The 21,218-nt window shown below is 47.6% G+C and overlaps 1 protein-coding gene across 3 annotated transcripts in view; it reads left to right on the top strand.

The window, feature by feature from the left end:
* Window positions 1–21,218, top strand: part of LOC123768902 (uncharacterized) — a 76,948-nt gene that overhangs the window by 43,917 nt on the left and 11,813 nt on the right. For all 3 annotated transcript variants that reach the window (XM_069309052.1, XM_045759690.2, XM_069309054.1), the window contains exons 5-6: window positions 5,076–5,156; window positions 16,167–16,251. In XM_069309052.1, the coding sequence (XP_069165153.1) occupies window positions 5,076–5,156; window positions 16,167–16,251 (166 nt within the window). The remainder of the gene's footprint in view (window positions 1–5,075; window positions 5,157–16,166; window positions 16,252–21,218) is intronic.

Here is a 21,218-nt window from a genome sequence, read left to right as displayed (position 1 = left end):
GTTCTGGAAACTGGAAAATATTGGAGTGGTGACAGGTAAGCTTTTAACATGGATGAAAAATTTTCTGACATAGAAAAATAAGGGCAATAATCAGAGGCAATGTATCGGACTGGAGAAATGTCACAAGTGGAGTACCACAGGGCTCAGTTCTTGCACCAGTGATGTTTATTGTCTACATAAATGATCTACCAGTTGGTATACAGAATTATATGAACATGTTTGCTGATGATGCTAAGATAATAGGAAGGATAAGAAAAGAAAGAATAAGAAAGACTTAGATAAGAAAACTTAGATGATTGTCATGCCCTTCAAGATGACCTGGACAAAATAAGTATATGGAGCACCACTTGGCAAATGGAATTTAATGTTAATAAATGGCATGTTATGGAATGTGGAATAGGAGAACATAGACCCCACACAACCTATATATTATGTGAGAAATCTTTAAAGAATTCTGATGAAGAAAGAGATCTAGGGGTGGTTCTAGATAGAAAACTATCACCCGAGGACCACATGAAGAATATTGTGCGAGGAGCCTATGCCACGCTTTCTAACTTCAGAATTGCTTTTAAATACATGGATGGCGATATACTAAAGAAATTGTTCATGACTTTTGTTAGGCCAAAGCTAGAATATGCAGTGGTTGTGTGGTGCCCATATCTTAAGAAGCACATCAACAAACTGGAAAAGGTGCAAAGACATGCTACTAAGTGGCTCCCAGAACTGAAGGGCAAGAGCTACGAGGAGAGGTTAAAGGCATTAAATATACCAAAACTAGAAGACAGAAGAAAAAGAGGTGATATGATCACTACATACAAAATACTGTAGTAACAGGAATTGATAAAATCGATAGGGAAGATTTCCTGAGACCTGGAACTTTAAGAACAAGAGGTCATAGATTTAAACTAGCTAAACACAGATGCCGAAGAAATATAAGAAAATTCACTTTCGCAAACAGAGTGGTAGACGGTTGGAACAAGTTAGGTGAGAATGTGGTGGAAGCCAAGACTATCAGTAGTTTTAAAGCGTTATATGACAAAGAGTGCTGGGAAGACGGGACACCACGAGCGGAGCTCTCATCCTGTAACTACACTTAGGTAATTACATATACATACATACATACATATACATACATACATATACATACATACATATACATACATATATATACATACATATGCCAGGGCACATTTGCATTAGGAAAACTGGCACCTGACTCACGAAGGGAGTCCTTGATAGTGCTGGGTGCTGGTCCTGTAGGCCTAATGTGAAACCGTACCAAAAACTTTTGAAGTTTAGTTTATTTCTTGTTTGTGTGCTGCTTCATTATAAGAAGATTATGATTGCTTCATCTTGTGCCCTTACAATGTCGATAATAATCTGCCAGCTCTTCATCATCAGTCACTTCTTTGACTCCATCCCCCCACCACTGACTCCATCCCCCCACCACTGACTCCATCCCCCCACCACTGACTCCATCCCCCCACCACTGACTCCATCCCCCCACCACTGACTCCATCCCCCCACCACTGACTCCATCCCCCCACCACTGACTCCATCCCCCCACCACTGACTCCATCCCCCCACCACTGACTCCATCCCCCCACCACTGACTCCATCCCCCCACCACTGACTCCATCCCCCACACCACTGACTATCCCCCACACCACTGACTCTATCCCCCCACCACTGACTCCATCCCCCACACCATCAGACTTCTCTTGACACCATCTCCCACCACCAGACTTCTCTTGACATCACTCTCTTGACACCATTCCCCACCGTTAATACCATCCCCCACAACTGACACCATCCATGGGGTGTATTGAGGCAGCAGCGGGAAGAAGGCCAGAGTTGGAGGCGTCTCATTCAACACGCCCGACAAAAAACATAGAGGCTAGCTGACTTCCTAACCCCCTAATACATCCCTCTCACCACTGACACCCATTTATTATGCATTCTTCATTTTGACTAAGGAATATGATACAGCAATGTGTTACAAGCCAGTGAAATTGTAAAATTTTCTCTCCTAATTTTGTGAAAAGCATCAAGTTAGTAGTATCGAGGCAGCCACGTGGTGCGTAGTCAGCCATCGCCATAACTAGTGGGTGGACAGGTCTTCACTCTCACCCTCCCGTTCCCTGACGCCTTCCCATCCCCCCCTAATACAGTACATCCCCCTCACCAATGACACCACCATTTATTATGAATTCTTCATTTTGACTAAGGAATACGATACTATACGATAGTATAGTATCGAGGCAGCCATGTGGTGCAGAGTCAGTAGATCACCACAACTGGTGCAACTGGTGGGTGGACAGGTCTCCACTCACACCCACCTTCCCTGATGTGGTCCAAAATACATCCCCCCTCACCAATGACAACACCATTTATTATGAATTCTTCATTTTGACTATGGAATATGATAGGGCAATGTGTTACAAACAACTGAAATGGTAACATTTTCTCAGCTAATTTGGTGAAAAGCAGACAATGAGTGAACTATCGAGCTGGAAGCATGGAGGCGCCAGCCACGTGTTGTCAACTACCTGATGACTGATAACCAGAGCTCACCCACTGACCCCACCTGCCTCCCCTGACCCCACCTGCCTCCCCTGACCCCACCTGCCTCCCCTGACCCCACCTGCCTCCCCTGACCCCACCTGCCTCCCCTGACACCACCTGCCTCCCCTGACCCCACCTGCCTCCCCTGACCCCACCTGCCTCCCCTGACCCCACCTGCCTCCCCTGACCCCACCTGCCTCCCCTGACCCCACCTGCCTCCCCTGACCCCACCTGCCTCCCCTGACCCCACCTGCCTCCCCTGACACCACCTGCCTCCCCTGACACCACCTGCCTCCCCTGACACCACCTGCCTCCCCTGACACCACCTGCCTCCCCTGACACCACCTGCCTCCCCTGACCACCACCTGCCTCCCCTGACCCCCACCTGCCTCCCCTGACCCCCACCTGCCTCCCCTGACCCCACCTGCCTCCCCTGACCCCACCTGCCTCTCCTGACCCCACCTGCCTCCCCTGACCCCCACCTGCCTCCCCTGACCCCACCTGCCTCCCCTGACCCCACCTGCCTCCCCTGACCCCACCTGCCTCCCCTGACACCACCTGCCTCCCCTGACACCACCTGCCTCCCCTGACCCCACCTGCCTCCCCTGACCCCACCTGCCTCCCCTGACCCCACCTGCCTCCCCTGACCCCACCTGCCTCCCCTGACCCCACCTGCCTCCCCTGACACCACCTGCCTCCCCTGACCCAACCTGCCTCCCCTGACCCCACCTGCCTCCCCTGACCCCACCTGCCTCCCCTGACACCACCTGCCTCCCCTGACACCACCTGCCTCCCTTGACCCCACCTGCCTCCCCTGACCCCACCTGCCTCCCCTGACCCCACCTGCCTCCCCTGACCCCACCTGCCTCCCCTGACCCCACCTGCCTCCCCTGACCCCACCTGCCTCCCCTGACACCACCTGCCTCCCCTGACACCACCTGCCTCCCCTGACCCCACCTGCCTCCCCTGACCCCACCTGCCTCCCCTGACACCACCTGCCTCCCCTGACTCCACCTGCCTCCCCTGACACCACCTGCCTCCCCCGACACCACCTGCCTCCCCCGACACCACCTGCCTCCCCCGACACCACCTGCCTCTCCTGACACCACCTGTCTCCCCCGACATCACCTGCCTTCCCTGCCAGCCCCTGCCACCACCTGCCTCCCCTGACAACACCTGCCTCCCCTGACAACACCTGCCTTCCCTGCCAGCACCTGCCTCCCCTGACAACACCTGCCTCCCCTGACACCACCTGTCTCCCCTGACAACACCTGCCCCCTGATATCACCCGACACCACCTGTCTCCCCTGACAACACCTGCCTTTCCTGGCACTACCTGCCACCACCTGCCTCCCCTGACACCACCTGCCTCCCCTGCCACCACCTGCTTCCCCTGCCACCACCTGCTTCCCCTGCCACCACCTGCTTCCCCTGCCACCACCTGTCTCCTGCCACCACCTGCCTCCTGCCACCACCTGCCTCCCCTGACCCCACCTGCCTCCCCTGACACAACCTGCATCCCCTGACACAACCTGCATCCCCTGACACCACCTGTCTCCCCTGACACCACCTGCCTCCCCTGACACCACCTGCCTTCACTGCCAGCACCTAACACCACCTGCCTCCCCTGACACCATCTGCCACCACCTGCCTCCCCTGACACCACCTGCCTCCCCTGACAATACCTGTCTCCCCTGCCACCACCTGCCTTCACTGCCAGCACCTAACACCACCTGCCTCCCCTGACACCATCTGCCACCACCTGTCTTCCCTGACACCACCTGCCTTCACTGCCAGCACCTAACACCACCTGCCTCCCCTGACACCATCTGCCACCACCTGCCTCCCCTGACACCACCTGCCTCCCCTGACACCACTTGCCTTCCCTGACACCACCTGCCTCTCCTGACACCACCTGCCTCTCCTGACAACTTCCACCACTGACACCACCAGGTCTTCTCTGACAACTCCCAACTGCCTCCTGACACTAAACCCTCCAACTACTGACACCACTTGCCCCCAGACTCCAACTCTCGCCAATGATGCAACCTGCTTTCCCTGACACCATTTTATCATCTTTCAATCATTTCTCACTGGATACAATGGGTAAGCAAAATATAATACTGCTCAACTGTTTACACTTTGGTGAATCATATTTGATAACAGTGGCTGTCATCAACTATGACAGCTTGGTCTCGGTGATCGCTTGGACGAACAATCCTCACATAATCGAACGTTTGAATGTTCCACTGAACATTTAGTACTGAATTCAATTTGTTCGGATCTTCCAGGAATTCGCTAGAGTGGAGTTCGTTAGAGTGAGGATGAACTGTATTTATTTTTCTCCTCCAGGTTAATTGCTACCCATTCCATGAAAGTGGGAACTTGATAATGAAAACTTTCAGTATGTGCTGCTGTTGTGCAGTGTGGGGTAACCTGTTTAACAAAATAAATCATAATGTGTTTTGCTGGCAGGGCTGGTGGTTTATTGAATTTCTACTGTATTACAGGTTTGGTTATGTTCCTCTTCAAACTCAAGTCAGTGAAGAGCAGAATGCAGTGAAAGAAAAAAAGGAAGGACTTTCTATCAAGTAAGGGAAGATATGGCTGTATTTATAACTTATTGGTAATTGTTGACCAAACCACACACTAAACATTGAAGAGACGACGACGTTTTACACCTTACCTTCCGTTCCTTTTGCCTTGCTCTTATCTTCCTCTAAGATTTCTATCTCCTCACCTCTTTCTTGCCTATTTATTGCCCTTGCCTCCTTCGTCTCTTCACAATCGACTTGATAATGGTCCAGGACGCACCGAAACGTTGTCGTCTCTTCAATTTCTAGTGTGTGGTTTAGTCAACATTTTTCAGCCACATTAATGTGACTAAATCTGCTTATTGGTAAATGTGTTTTGCTATGTAACTACAGTATCCACTCGATTTAATGGCCTATATAGGGCTGTACCCTGGTCGTTATTTCCGGAGCTCCGGTATTTCCGAAGTTAAGTGTCAGTAATTTTTCAAGCAACGTTCAGGTAAGATATATTTTATACAGACAGCCACTGGGTCCACCACTCTAGTGCCTTCTACCCTGTGACGTCACAGATTCACGGCACATTGTTTTGATTTGTCATGAGGCTGGAGTATTCATTCCGTGACTTTGTTGGATATATCGGCACAATCAAGGAACATCCGTGCACCATGTCGGCTTCACCTGCCTCCCCTGACCCCACCTGCCTCCCCTGACACCACCTGCCTCCCCTGACACTGCCTGCCTCCTCCTGACACCACCTGCCTCCCCTGACACCGCCTGCCTCCCCTGACCCCACCTCCCTCCCCTGACCCCACCTGCCTCCCATGACCCCACCTGCCTCCCATGACCCCACCTGCCTCCCCTGACCCCACCTGCCTCCCATGACACCGCCTGCCTCCCCTGACACCACCTGCCTCCCCTGACACCGCCTGCCTCCCCTGACACCGCCTGCCTCCCCTGACACCGCCTGCCTCCCCTGACACCGCCTGCCTCCCCTGACCCCACCTGCCTCCCCTGACACTGCCTGCCTCCCCTGACACCACCTGCCTCCCCTGACACTGCCTGCCTCCCCTGACACCACCACAAATGATGCCAGCCACCTCACCAAGGCCTAACGTTCACACGACCTGTGCTTGTTTTATTGGCCTCCTCAAAATTTATTTTAAATAGGTATTAGTACAGTACGTAGGCTGTTAAAGGAGGGAGGGAGGGATCCAGGAAACAACCCCCCCCCCCCTTCCCATGGCTCAGGGAGCGACCGGCCGGCCACACAATGCCAGCTGTTATCTACACCCCAATTGTATTAAAAATTCTGTGAAAAGGAAATGTGTTCAAACTGTTTAAAATATGTACTGTATATATTACAATTTTCACCATTATTATTGCCCCAATATGACATTTTTCTAATAAAAAGGCTATTTTCAGTGTAGATAATGCAATAATTATCATTAAATTGACTCTTGGCATCTGACGACGAGAGGAGAGTTAGTGGTCTCTGTGGTCAGGTGGAGGAAGGAGGGTGGGGGCGGGGGAGCATGGAGGTGCCAGTCACGTGTTGCCTCTTCTGACACCACTTGCCTCCTGACAACAACTCTCTCACCAATGCCCACCTGACACCATTTTATCACCCTTTCAGTTGGTTGTCAGCTGCCTGGCTGACAACCTGCCTCCCATGAGAATACGTAACTTACACCACCTGCCCCCTAACAAAAAACCTTAACTACTGACACCACTTGCCTCCTGGCAACAACTCTCACTAATGCCCCCCCTGACACCATTTTATCACTGTTTTTATCACCATTTCTCCCTAGAAACAATGGGTAAGGATAATAAAACACTACATAACTGTTTACACTCTGGCGAATCATAGTTGATGACAGCCAGCTCCGACGCTCGGCCTCAGTGACCGCTTGGACAAACATTCCTCACTTAATCGAACATTTGTATGTTCCACTGAACATTTGGTACCGAATTCAATTTGTTCGGCTCTTCCGGGAATGCGATAGAGCGGGGTTCGTTAGTCTGAGGAAGCACTGTAATATTATTCAATAGTGTGTATTGTAATATATTTATATAATAAAGGTGGTGAATAATCGCTATACTCAAAAGTATGATGTGCATATTAGTGATTCAATTATTATGTTTATAAAACAATAAACAAATAGTTTTGCTGCTATTACACTCTATACACAGGTTATATATAAGTATCTGCATGTTTTGGTCACCATAATGAACCACTAAGTTGGTATTGAGAGTCGAAAAGCAACGAGGAGTTACGGCCACACACCAGCCAGCCACTCGCTGCCACTCCCTCAACACGCGCACTAAACTTTCTTCCCCAACAATACCATTTGTGGTGTTATTACACTATATATAGACGTTATATATAAGTATGTATATATTTTGTTCACCACAACTGTACAGCTAAGCTGATTTAGTTAGTTCAGGCACTAAGAGTCGTCGCTATACACAGATGGCGGCTGGCGGCTCCCTCACTCATTCAAGGTCGCACGCACTAAACTTTCTCCCTCAACAATACTGTTTGCAGTGTTATTACCCTATATACACATATTATATATAAGTATCTACATGTTTTATGCACGGTAACTGTACACCTAAGCTTGTAGTGCGCCCAAAGAGCATAGTGGCCACCCTCTAAACAGCTAGACAAATCGTGCAGACGACGTCACCTCCGTCACCCATATGGCTCCTCCCAGCATAATCCTTTTGCTGTTATTACACTAATACACACATTATATATATAAGTATCTACATTTGTGTTCACCATAGAGAACCACTGACCTGGTATGGTGAATGCAAACAATAACAGGTAGCCACACAGTCAGTAAACAGTGCTGTCTCCCTCCGTCTCTCAGCATCACTCCTCCCACAGCGCTAATTATTACAACAATCCTGCTATTATCACAACCCTGGTTATTTATATCACAGTCATGGGTCATCTGTAATATTGTCATCGCTAAATAATAACAATTATATATTTATTTTGACATTTTTCGGCGATGCTGTGGTCACAAGCTCAACAGCAATGCTGTTCGCTCATGCTGCGTACGCCGGCCTTGGTTGCTCCAACAGTACTGTGCCTCTCACACCTGAGAATATTGCCCACGATTTTTTTTTAAAATGGCATCTGTTTACAAGAGCCCTGAGGAAGCTACTGTGAACCCCGTGTAGCCGCGGGCCATTTGAATCAGGCCTGGCACCCTATGGCGTATATATACACCATGCACACCGTGGGACATATTACTCAGGGCGTATATATACGCCATGCGCAGTTTAAGGGTTAAACATAATACAGAGTACAAAACACAATCAAATGTACCCATAGTAGGAAAACAGCATGTAAAGGATTTGGGAATAATAATGTCTGACGACCTAACATTTAAGGAGCATAACCAAGCAAATATTGCGACAGCCAGAAAAATGATAGGATGGATTACGAGAACTTTCAAATCCAGGGATCCCATCACAATGGTTGTACTCTTCAAGTCACTTGTGTTGTCCCGTCTTGAGTACTGCTCAGTACTCACTTCCCCCTTCAGAGCAGGAGAGATTGCTGAAATAGAGGGAATACAGAGAACATATACGGCACGCATAGACGCAATAAAGCACCTAAATTATTGGGATCGTCTCAAAGCCCTCCAAATGTACTCACTAGAAAGAAGACGAGAGAGATATAAAATAATATACACCTGGAAGATACTGGAGGGCCAAGTACCAAATCTACACAGTAAAATAACAACGTACTGGAGTGAACGATATGGAAGAAAATGCAGAATAGAACCAGTGAAGAGCAGAGGTGCCATAGGCACAATCAGAAAACACTGTATGAACATCAGAGGTCTGCGGTTGTTCAACGTCCTCCCAGCAACCATAAGAAATATTGCCGGAACAACCGTGGACATCTTCAAGAGGAAACTAGATTTATTCCTCCAAGGAGTGCCGGACCAACCGGGCTGTGGTGGGTATGTGGGCCTGCGGGCTGCTCCAAGCAACAGCCTAGTGGACCAAACTCTCACAAGTCAAGCCTGGCCTCGGGCCGGGCTTGGGGAGTAGAAGAACTCTCAGAACCCCATCAACCAGGTATCAACTCGATAGTGCCAATCATCATGTCAGCCTTAACAATCAAACAGCATGTTGATATTGTAGTCAAGAACACAATCTGGCTTATATACTGGTTCTCTCGTTACACGGTGCACCTTGCCACTGTTCAACATTGTACCCTCATGAACGGTTGTCAGCAGGTTCACTTCTCTCTTGTCTTTACACCGTACTGAGAGTATTTGATCACATTTCCGTACCTGGCACTCACCAACTGCAAGTCCACCGCCAAACACTGGCATTCCCCTTCTTCGTGTCTTTTCTGTGCCAACCAATCCGGTTCTATTTTCAATCAAGAACCTAACTAGCAATGGACTTGTATAGTAATTATCTGTGTATAGGATGTGGCCCTTGTTCATCCATGGTGCCATCAGTGACTTCACCACACTACCCGAGAAACCATGTTCATCGTTACCAGGAATGTCTACATCGCTAGCTGAATACAGAATCATGTATAACAAGTATCCTGTTTCACAGTCACACAGTACAAAGAATTTCAAGCCAAATCTGTTTCTTTTGGAGGGAATATATTGTTTGAATGAAACACGTCCTTTGAAAAGTACAAGGGATTCGTCAATCACCAGCTTCTGTGCTGGTACATAAAAATCTCTGAATTTTCCAATCATTTCATTCATATAGTGCCTCACTCCCCAAAGTCTATCATCCTCTGTCCGCTCCTCATCACTTGCAAAATGCACCCACCTGAGGAGTATCTGAAATCTGTCTCGGGACATATATTTTCCGAAGAAAGGTGTTGGAATAGTCAGATCTTTACTCCAATAATCTGTGAGAGCGTGTTTGACAGTGTTTCATCAACATACATATCGCTAGAAACACATACATTTCACCCACATTGGTGTTTTTCCAACGTTGCAATCGTGAAAATTCTGTTCTCTCTCTTCTAATGAGATGAGCCGCATGAAGGTTCGTTTGGTGTACAATATATTCCATGAGCGGCTCATCATAGAATGCTGTAAAATAATCACATTCACTCATATCCTCTCCATTATCAGGGAAAAGCTCTGTAATCCCAACGTCTTTATTGTCAAAGGCAGGAATTCAGGGAATAAAACCAGCACCATCACTCCACACTAGTACACCTGGTGTCCTGCGAGACGCAGGGGACGCAACAGGGGCACTACGGCGAGGAAGCGATGCACCCCGTGGACCAGGAGCTGAAGCCCGCCTACGCACAGTACGGCCGCTACGTGCACGTGAGGTAGAGGCACGTGAACATGAGGCTCTTGGTGCCTCATATTGCTCCATGCGGTGGCGCTTGGCTGGGCGAGACGCTGCTGATGCGACAAATTCTCGCCCAGTAACACCACTGGTACTGGCACCAGGCTCGGTAACACTATGTTCTGATTCCACTTCACTAAAACCAGAAAAAGAGTCACCTTCCTCTGACTCGTCACCGAACATATCCTCAGACTCTAAATAAGCACATGAACTGTGTGGTCGAGGGTGAATTGGGGTAGACACTGGCCGAGGTGGCATGGGTGAGCATATAGGCCTCGCCATGGGAGGCGACTGTATCTCATTTTCACTGTCCGTGCTCTCTTCATCGGTCAATTGTGTATAGTCTTTATCTATATCAGAGTCATCAAAGTCACTTTCCTCACCATCGGAAAATAATTCACTGGTTATTTGCTCTTGGGTGAGTGATTGCGTGGGTCGTGCCCGGGAAGCGTTCGGCCGTGCGCTCGACATAGTGACTGCTGGGTAACTGAAGCCTCCCACGCGATAGTAGCGTGAGCTGGATTTTTTTCAAAATGGCGGCTGTTTACTATAGCCCCTGGGTAGCGTATGGGGACTCTCTATACCCTGCGGGACTTTCAAATCGTGCTTGGTAATCCAAAGCATCATATGATGCGATGCGCAATTTAAGGGTTAACCACCGTGCTGCGCGGAGTTTATTGTGAATTTCCCCCGGTGTGCATGAAATAAAGTGTTCCCAAAAAATTATTTTTCTTCGTAAAATGATAAATTCCCTTCCCTGAACATGTCTATGTAAAAATAAATACCAAATTCCACTTGCTTTGGCTGTGGGGACGTGGACAAGGTGCGCTCTGACGTCAGGGCCTGGTCGCCCGTGCGTGAATCTCCCAGACATGGTCGCGCGGGCCATTCAAGCACCGGGTGTTGCCACAAATATATTTTCAATTATTTGTTTTATGTATTTTCAATGTGGTTTTATTTTTTTTTTTTATCGTATATGGTGCATATTTGTGTCCTTTACAATATGTATACAGTAGAACGTTCATAATGTTCCATGGAACTGTGGTACATGTGTCGGTAATGTGTCCACAATAAATGTTTATTGTCGCAATATTACCTGTTAAAAGTTCACTAAAATTACAATATGTACAGTTTCACACATTATTTACACAGTAACACTGTCTTACACACTCAGTACTTCGGAAGTGAGTAATAATCAATGAAGTAGCCCATGGTACACAGCGCAACTTCGCTCTCAGTGCACGAGGTACAGATAAATTTTCGCTTCTTGTTTCTTCATTCTATGTGCTTGCAAATAACGCACTGACGTACACACTTGGCTTTAGTACTTGTAGGTTGTATGTAGCCAAGCTTGTAAAGCATAAGGTAGTATTGAAAAGATTATAGGAAAAGATCAATTTGTAAGGTAGTCTTGAAAAGATCGCTTTGTATGGTCCCACACAGGAAGAGATTCAGCTTACCTCAAGAGTGTCCGTCAGTCAGGAAGAGATTCAGCTAGCCTCAAGCGTGTCCGTCAGTTAGGAAGAGATTCAGGTATTCTTGAAAATATCTATGGAAAACACCACCATGGAAGCCGCTAACACTGTTCATCTATGCTATTTGTATCAGATGCATCATCACTGAATGCAGAAAATGATTCATCTACAGTATGTATCATCTAAATAAATTGTAGATAGCATAGGATTGCAAGAGTGACGCTATTTTGGCCGCAATAAGGCGAGGAAATCTGGCAAAATTGAGGCGTTGACGGAGTAAACGTCGAAGGCGGTCAGCTCCATCTGAGCTGTCAGGCGAGAGTTGCCACAAATATATTATTACTTATTTAAATGTCTCCGATTGATTTTTCCTTAGTTTTTTTGCAGTAAAATTATTCAATAGTGTGTAGTGTGATATATTTATATAATAAAATGTGTGAATCATCGCTATACTCAAAAGTATGGTGTGCATATTAGTGATGCAATTATTATGTTCATAAAAAATATACAAATAGTTTTGCTGTTATTACACTGTATACTCACGTTACATACAGTATAAGTAGGTGCATGATTTATTTACCACAACGAAACACTAAGTTGGTATGGTGAGTCAAAACAACAAGAGTGGCTGCCACACACCAGCCAGCAGACACCATGAGTGGTGTCAGATGATTCATGACCTTCAAGAAGACCTGGACAAAATAAGTATATGGAGCACCACTTGGCAAATGGAATTTAATGTTAATAAATGCCATGTTATGGAATGTGGAATAGGAGAACATAGACCTCACATAACCTATATATTATGTGAGAAATCTTTAAAGAATTCTGATAAAGAAAGAGATCTAGGAGTGGTTCTAGATAGAAAACTATCACCTGAGGACCACATTAAGAATATTGTGCGAGGAGCCTATGCCACGCTTTCTAACTTCAGAATTGCTTTTAAATACATGGATGGTGATGTACTAAAGAAATTGTTCACGACTTTTGTTAGGCCAAAGCTAGAATATGTAGCGGTTGTGTGGTGCCCATATCTTAAGAAGCACATCAACAAACTGGAAAAGGTGCAAAGACATGCTACTAAGTGGCTCCCAGAACTGAAGGGCAAGAGCTATGAGGAGAGGTTAGAGGCATTAAATATGCCAAAACTTGAAGACAGACGAAAAAGAGGTGATATGATCACTACATACAAAATAGTAACAGGAATTGATAAAATTGATAAGGAAGATTTCCCGAGACCTGGAACTTTAAGAACAAGAGGTCATAGATTTAAACTAGCTAAACACAGATGCCAAAGAAATATAAGAAAATTCACTTTCGCAAATAGAGTGGTAGACGGTTGGAACAAGTTAGGTGAGAAGGTGGTGGAGGCCAAGACCGTCAGTAGTTTCAAAGCGTTATATGACAAAGAGTGCTGGGAAGACAGGACACAAAGAGCGTAGCTCTCATCCTGTAACTACACTTAGGTAATTACCACCTTCCTCCCGCCTTCACAAACACTTCACTCGCCAACATTCCTCTTCAAACCATACTGTTTTTGTTTTTATTACACTATATACAGACGTTATATATAAGTATCTACATATTTTGTTCACCATAGCTGTACAACTAAGCTGGTATGGTGAGTTCTGACAATAACAGGTCACCTCACAATCAGCTGATGCTCCCTCCTCTCCCTCCCTCACCAAAATGGCTCCATGCAACACACTCCTTTCGCTGTTATTACACTATATACACACACGTTACATATAAGTATCTACATTAGTGTTCACCATGGCAAACCACTAAGCTGGTATGGTGAGTCCAGACAATAACAGGTTGCCCCCACACAGTCAGCAGATGACGCTACCTGCCTCCCTCACTAAGATTACTCATCCCACCATACTATGCACAGCACTAATTATCATCACAATCCTGCTATTATCAGAAGCCTGGTCATTTTTATCACAGTCAGGGGTCTTCTGTAATGCTATCGTCGCTAAATAATAGCAGTTACATATATATTTTGACATTTTTAGGCGATGCTGTGGTCACAAGCTGAACAGCAGTGCTGTTAGCTAATGCTACGTGCGCTAGCCTTGGCTGCTCACTCAGTACTGAGGCTCTCATTCCTGGGAATGTTACCCAGTTTTTTTTTTTTAATGGCATCTGTTTACTAGAGCCCTGAAGAAGCTGATGTGAACCTGTGTAGCCACGGGTCATTTAAATTGTGTGTTGCACAATTTAACCCTTAACACACAATTGTGTGTTAAGGGTTAATGTGTGCTTGTTCGCCCCTGTGCTTTCTCCTGGATGTTGGCCTTGCACATGCCAGTTCCTACCCTTTCAGCATCCTTGTTTGCTGAAGATTTGCCCGTCCGTGGGCATTTGGCTTCAGTCTTGCACTTCTTTTCCCTTCTCGAACTGTCTTCAGCCTGGCATAAGGAGGCTGTGGAGGCGTTGAGTGCCTGGCCTTCGTTGGGTGTGCTGGCCTTGGCAATTCGGGCGTCGTCTGCACTGTTGAAGCTGTTTGTGCCTATCCTGAAGGAAGTGGTGTCTGTTCTTTTCTGCTTGTCTTGCATGCCGTCAGGTTTCTCACTCTCTCTTTTGGAATCTGCTTGGGCCCTGGCTCTTAGGTTTTCATCAACGTTTTGTCCGTTGCTGTTTGCGGAGGCTACTGTCACACAATTTCTGCAGGCGTCTTCGTCTAGTTGTCGTCCTATGTCGGACTCGTTGAGTCTCCAGGGTGTCCATTCTCGACCTACTAGGAAGGGTCGTGCCAGGGCTCATGGTTCCGCTGGTTGGGGTGGGCCATTGGTTTAGCTTCTAAGCTGGCTCTTCCTTCGGAGCCAGCGTCGTCTGGTCGGCGTGATGATAGCTCTGTTTGTTGGTCGGCTTCTCATAATGGCGTCAGCCATTTCGCGGTTTGCCCCATTGACGGGGCGATGGGGGGAGGCTCGCTTTGTTTACTCGCGCTTGGGCATTTCAAGTCGTGTCATCCTGCCTCTGGTGGCGTTAGGCGGCTGCTCCTCCTTTGGGGGTCATGGGGCTGGTGGAGCAGGCTTCTTCCCCTGCGCTTCGTTGGGTCATATCGGAGTGGGTGGGCTTGGGCATGGTCGAAACGACCTTGTCCCTCAAGTGGGTATCCCACATGTTTTCAGTGCCAAAACAGGTCTGTGTGGATCTGCAGTTCATTCTGGACTTGTTCCGTCTGAACCTCTGGATTCCTTGTCTCTCCTATCGGATGACCACTCTGTCTTCTTTTGGAGCCGGGTGCCTGGATGGTGTCCCTGGACCTTAAGGACACGTATTGGTATGTCCTGATTCATCCGGGGTTCAGGGACTGGTTGGGTTTCGTGGTAAAGCTTACTGCTTTCGTTGACTTTCTTTTGGCTTGAATCAGGCACCTTGCGTATTCACTCGTTTTACCCAGGTCGTGGTGACCCGTTTGCATCTGCTAGGGGTTTGGGTTCTGGCCTACCTTGACGATTGGCTGGTGTGGGCTCCCAGTCGGTCTGCTTGTCTGCTCGTCAGGGGTGTGGTTCTTTCCCAGTTTGTCGGATTCGGGTTCCTCGTGAACTGGCGGAAGTCCCATCTGGTTCCGTCCTTGGTTTGGACCTGGCTGGGTCTTGTTTGGGACTCTCGAACCACTTCCATGTCTCTTCCTCCGGAGGCGTTGTTGTGGCTGTGGTCCTGCCTTCAGCTGTTTCTGGCAGGGTACTGGGTCACTCGACGGTTGCTCGAGCAGTTGTGCAGGAGTCTGAACTTGGCTGGGTTGTTTGGCTTCGGCGTCTGTTCTGGTTCCTTCATGGATGCAACTTCCGCTTCTCATGCGATCGCTGGGTTCATGCTCCCGGGACCTTGCGTCAATTGCTGCATCGCCGACTTCCCTTTGGGTTTTCGGGGTTCAGTTCCTTGGTGCCTACCTAAGCCCTCGCTCGATGTGTTCACGGAGACGTCATCTCAGGGGCTGGGACTTTGTGACCAGTGCTCACCAGGCAGGCCAGGGGCGGTGGGATCCATCCTTCCGTCGGGCTCACAGCATGATGCGGGAGTTCGCTGCGGTTTGGCTGTCATTTCAGAGGGTTCCCACCATTTGGACTGTTCATCAGTGGTTCATTGCCTGAACCGTGGGGGTTCTCTTTGGTAGGTAAGTACAGTTCTTAAAATGCTAGTAAATAATTAAGAAAACTGTAATAATTATATGAATATTATCTAGCAATTTGTCCACAATTTTTAATTATGAGATTCTCCACAGGCAAACTTTAGTTACCGAAGATTCTCAGAAATCAGAAGAGAAGCCTGTATCAAGTAGCCTGGTAGCTGAGAAATCCAAAGATCAGGTAAGAATGAAAATATTTGAATTTTTTTGTGCATGTTTCTCAAATATTAGATTCCATCACACAGCTGTGTGCATGCAAAATGTTCTCACAATGCTTTAATGTTTTATATTTCTCCAACCAATTATTTCTTCTTTGGAATTAATTAGGTACCCCAAGTTGAAATAATATAATTTTGGCAAGTTTAATTTTCAAGAACTCCTCTTCAGTAGCTTCTGGTAGCTTGTGCTAGAGTGAAATCAAGCCTTGAGAAGTGCACCAAACTTTTGAAACTCAGGGGGTGATGTACCAACAGCCAGGACCAGAATATGGTACTGTCTGTGTGGCAAGGGGAGCTTTGAAATCAGAGGTTGATCCAAAACAAAGAAAAATCTACCAGAATGATAGGTGTTAGAAAACAACAATTGCTTGAAGAAAGAAATGGATTCAGAGTTACACAATCCAAATGATTGTTATTGCAGGCATAGAACGCTAACTTTGATGCCCCGACCTCCGTCATACGGAGTTCATGCAGGGTTGTGGTACTTGTTGGTATCACATGGGCAACATTAATATTCATACATGGGCACACAATGTAAATTGTCATGTGATGATGATCATATTACACTAAACAATCAACACATGACAATGACTACACTGAGAGTTAGAAACTGTCTTGTCTCCTCCCTGTGGCAGTTTGTCAGATTCAAAAATCTACAAAGAACCAAAATGAACCGCATGGAACAAGGAAATTAAAAGCACTCAGACCTTTGACAATTGTATAATCCTCACTAATCTGCCTACCCTAACCACTACCAGTTGGCAGTCTAAACTACCCAAGGGTAGTTTAGACTGCCCTCCATCCCTGCAATCACTGCCTCCCAGCCCTCCCTTAATGCCTACCCCCCATCACTGCCTCTCTCCCTCAATAACTCGCCTCTCGGGGCAAAATTAAAAAAAAAAAAAGCAGGCTATGTAGGAGGGAGCTACTAACGGGGTCGAAGCTAGGCAACCCAGACGAGTCCGTCAGCACCTGCTCGCAGATGCCAACTGTGCATAATTCATAAATAAAACTATATTTGTTTAACCCTTGTGTGGCTCCGGGCTATTTAGCATTTGTCACCCACAGGCGCATGCCAAAAAAAAAAAAATATTTTCTAAACCTGTGTTCTCTGATCATGGGAAAAATAATAAAAAAATCGTAAGTGGCATATATTGCCCGCTATAGGGTGGGGAAGTCTGGCAAAAAACAGGCGCTGACTCAACGTGCGTCCCAGACGGTCTGTTGCTCGCCAGCTGTCAGGCAGGAGTGGCCACAAAGAGATAATTACCTAAATATTTCAATGTCTCTGATTTTTCGTAGTTTTTCTGTGGGGAGCCCCTACAGCTCTCTGGAGCTTATCGGGCTAATGTATTAGACCGGGACATTACCTAAGGCATTCAAACCTACCAGGGACTAGCGCCAGAACCTAGCCCTTTCCGAGAGGTTTCAGGGAGCAATGGCCCTGGAAAACCCCCTTGTGGTTGGGGTTTTCCTTATCTGCCATCGACCGGGGTTAGGCACCCTGAAAGGTAGGCATAACAAAACAAACCCCACATGGTAAAAAACTAAAACAAAAAACCGAACAGAGGTAGAAACTCCCTACAATCCCAAGGAAACAAGCAAACAAGCAAACATCACACTTTACTGCCGCACCGATCGTCCGCGCAGCCCTCCCTGCCCCGAGAGGGGTAGGGGGGAGCCCCGGACCTACCGCACCGCCTGCCTAGCTTCAGTTCGTAAGCTAATGTCAACCGGGATAGACGCTTCTCTGGCCTCAGTTTCCTAGGCGGTGTTTGCCTTGTGTGGCGTTCACTGTCGTGTGTTGTGTTGTGCGGTGGCCAGGAGTACCTCATCAGTGCCAGGGCTGCATGCGCTTAGGGGCTTCCTTTCCTAAGCGCCCTGTGAGTACTGCCCTTGCATGACAGGGTTATCTTCCCTGGGGCGTTCAGGAACCATTCTCGTAGAGGTTCTTGCTGCTCGGCATTTGCCTCGCCCTTGGGGCCCTTGTTTGGCCCTAGGTAGGGACTGGTATTGTGCTGGTTAGGGCGTCAAGGTGTTGCGCGACCTGCCACCTAAGCGGCAACTGGTTCCTGTTGCCTCTGGAGACGGTGTACTTTTGCGGGGGTTATCTTTTGTTTTTATTTTCATGTGCCTGGTGGGGGCCTGCCTAGTGTGGCTATAGTTCCACTGGTAGTGTTTGGTGGCCCTCTGCTAGGCCCCTGTGATTGTACACGTCGCAGGGGTTTACAGTGCTATCCTCTAACCTCTTGTTATTTTTGGGTTTCTTAACCGGTTAGCAACACCTTGCACGGGCTTCCCGTAGCAGTCAGCCTACGGGCCATGGAAACCCCTGTCTGGGCTCGGTGGACCATTGAATGTGTCTTCCAGGTTCCAACCCCTCTTGTACAGGATCGTTGGTGCTTTGCCCTTGTCTCCGGGTGACAGTCGCCACTTTTACCTCCGTCATGTTGCCTGTTGGGTCACTGACACTTTGACCCGGAGTCTTGCGATAGAGATTCTCTGCTTGTTCTCCAGTACTCCCCTGATGTTATTACTGTTCAGAGTACAGGCGGCATCCGTGTTGCAAGATAGGTTAGGTTGCTGCAACATGCTCGGTTGGTTTCCCACTCGGATGCCCAGGGGCTGCCCCGTTTTGGTTAGGTGCTGTTCGCCCCTTTCCCTCCCTGTTCCCATCTCCGGACCGTCTGCGGGATTCGGGGTCGGGGAGGGGTTTAGTTGGGACCAAGACTCGGGCGGTTTTCGGGGGCTGCCCCGTTCGGGTTGGGGACAGAGGTTTTCGAGCCTGTTCCTCCTGCCTAAGCTTCTGGGTCTTACCAGCGGCCCTTTCTTGCTGCCTTTCCCATGAACTCTTCCTTTTCTTTAAGGGCGGAGGGCTTGGAGGACGGCTCTGCCCCAGGGCCTCTGTTGGGGGTTCCCGGGGCTGTGGGTGATGCCTGCTAGCAGTTCTGGGGCGGTTTGCCCCCTGCCTGGGTTTTCTGCTTCTGGGCAGAGTTTTTCGCCCATCCAGTCTGCTTGCTTCCCATTTTTGCTGGCATGTTTTCGTATCTTTTGCGTCGGCCACAGCCCTCTGTTCTGTTGGCCATTTTCTTCTGCCGGTTTCCCGGCGTGGCCACCAGGGCGGCGTTGCGGTTTGTTTACATGCGCCTGGGGTGTGCGAGCGAGCGTCTTGGGTGAGTTATTCCCCTTTTTCAGGGGTTTTATTCTGTTATCCTGTTGTCATTTCTTTGCTTTTCTGGTGTTTTCTTCCCGTTTCCTGTTCCTCTGGGAACATTTGAGTATTGATTTTACACCAGGTTTTTCCGTTTTGAGTCTGGGCCCTTGGGTTTGGTCTCAGTGTCCCTGTCTATTATGCTTGCTCCCACACCTTGTCCCTTGGTTTTCGGTATATTTTGACCATTTCTCTGGGGGTTCTGTCCGGGGGCTATGCTTTGCCTTTCTGTGGTGTATCTCTGCCGGCAAATGTGGTGGTTTTGGGCTCCCCCTGATTCGATTCCGGGTTCCTATGGGTTCTTTGGTTTCGTTTCAGAGGTTTCTTCCTCCTGGGCCCCCTTTGTAGGTTCACAGGGCTTTGTTTCCTCTTGTGTGACCCGGTTCTGCCTTCTGAGGTTCCGGGGTCTTCCTGGCTTGCAGACTGATTTTTTTGGGTCTTGGCACATGTTGTGGTCGTGCTGGGACTTTGGGGTTTTGTTGTCGAGGTGGGCCTTTTGATGCAGTTTTGTGCCTTCTTCGCCTGGCCGGCGTGGTGCTCTCTGACCACTGGCTGGCAGCTTGTAATTTTCTTTTCACGTGTATGTGTGTGTGTACACATGTACATGTGTACACTGTGTATGTGTGCACATGTGTAATTACCTAAGTGTAGTTACAGGATGAGAGCTACGCTTGTGGTGTCCCGTCTTCCCAGCACTCTTTGTCATATAACGCTTTGAAACTACTGACGGTCTTGGCCTCCACCACCTTCTCACTTAACTTGTTCCAACCGTCTACCACTCTATTTGCGAAGGTGAATTTTCTTATATTTCTTCGGCATCTGTGTTTAGCTAGTTTAAATCTATGACCTCTTGTTCTTGAAGTTCCAGGTCTCAGGAAGTCTTCCCTGTCGATTTTATCAATTCCTGTTACTATTTTGTATGTAGTGATCATATCACCTCTTTTTCTTCTGTCTTCTAGTTTTGGCATGTTTAATGCTTCCAACCTCTCCTCGTAGCTCTTGCCCTTCAGTTCTGGGAGCAACTTCGTAGCATGTCTTTGCACCTTTTCCAGTTTGTTGATGTGCTTCTTAAGATATGGGCACCACACAACCGCTGCATATTCTAGCTTTGGCCTAACAAAAGTCATGAACAATTTCTTTAGTATATCGCCATCCATGTATTTAAATGCAATTCTGAAGTTAGAAAGCATCGCATAGGCTCCTTGCACAATATTCTTTATGTGGTCCTCAGGTGATAGTTTTCTATCTAGAACCACCCCTAGATCTCTTTCTTTATCAGAATTCTTTAAAGATTTCTCACATGATATATAGGTTGTATGGGGTCTATGTTCTCCTATTCCACATTCCATAACATGACATTTATTAACATTAAATTCCATTTGCCAGGTGGTGCTCCATATACTTATTTTGTCCAGGTTTTCTTGAAGGGCATGACAATCATCTAAATTTCTTATCCTTCCTATTATCTTAGCATCATCAGCAAACATGTTCATATAATTCTGTATACCAACTGGTAGATCATTTATGTACACAATAAACATCACTGGTGCAAGAACTGAACCCTGTGGTACTTCACTTGTGACATTTCTCCATTCCGATACATTGCCTCTGATTACTGCCCTCATTTTTCTATCAGTCAGAAAATTTTTCATCCATGATAGAAGCTTACCTGTCACCCCTCCAATATTTTCCAGTTTCCAGAACAACCTCTTATGTGGA

Source organism: Procambarus clarkii, chromosome 64 (assembly GCF_040958095.1).
Source record: "Procambarus clarkii isolate CNS0578487 chromosome 64, FALCON_Pclarkii_2.0, whole genome shotgun sequence".
Lineage (NCBI taxonomy): Eukaryota > Metazoa > Arthropoda > Malacostraca > Decapoda > Cambaridae > Procambarus > Procambarus clarkii.
The sequence above is the reverse complement of the archived record's forward strand: the minus strand, read 5'-3'. Positions and strand labels throughout refer to the sequence as shown.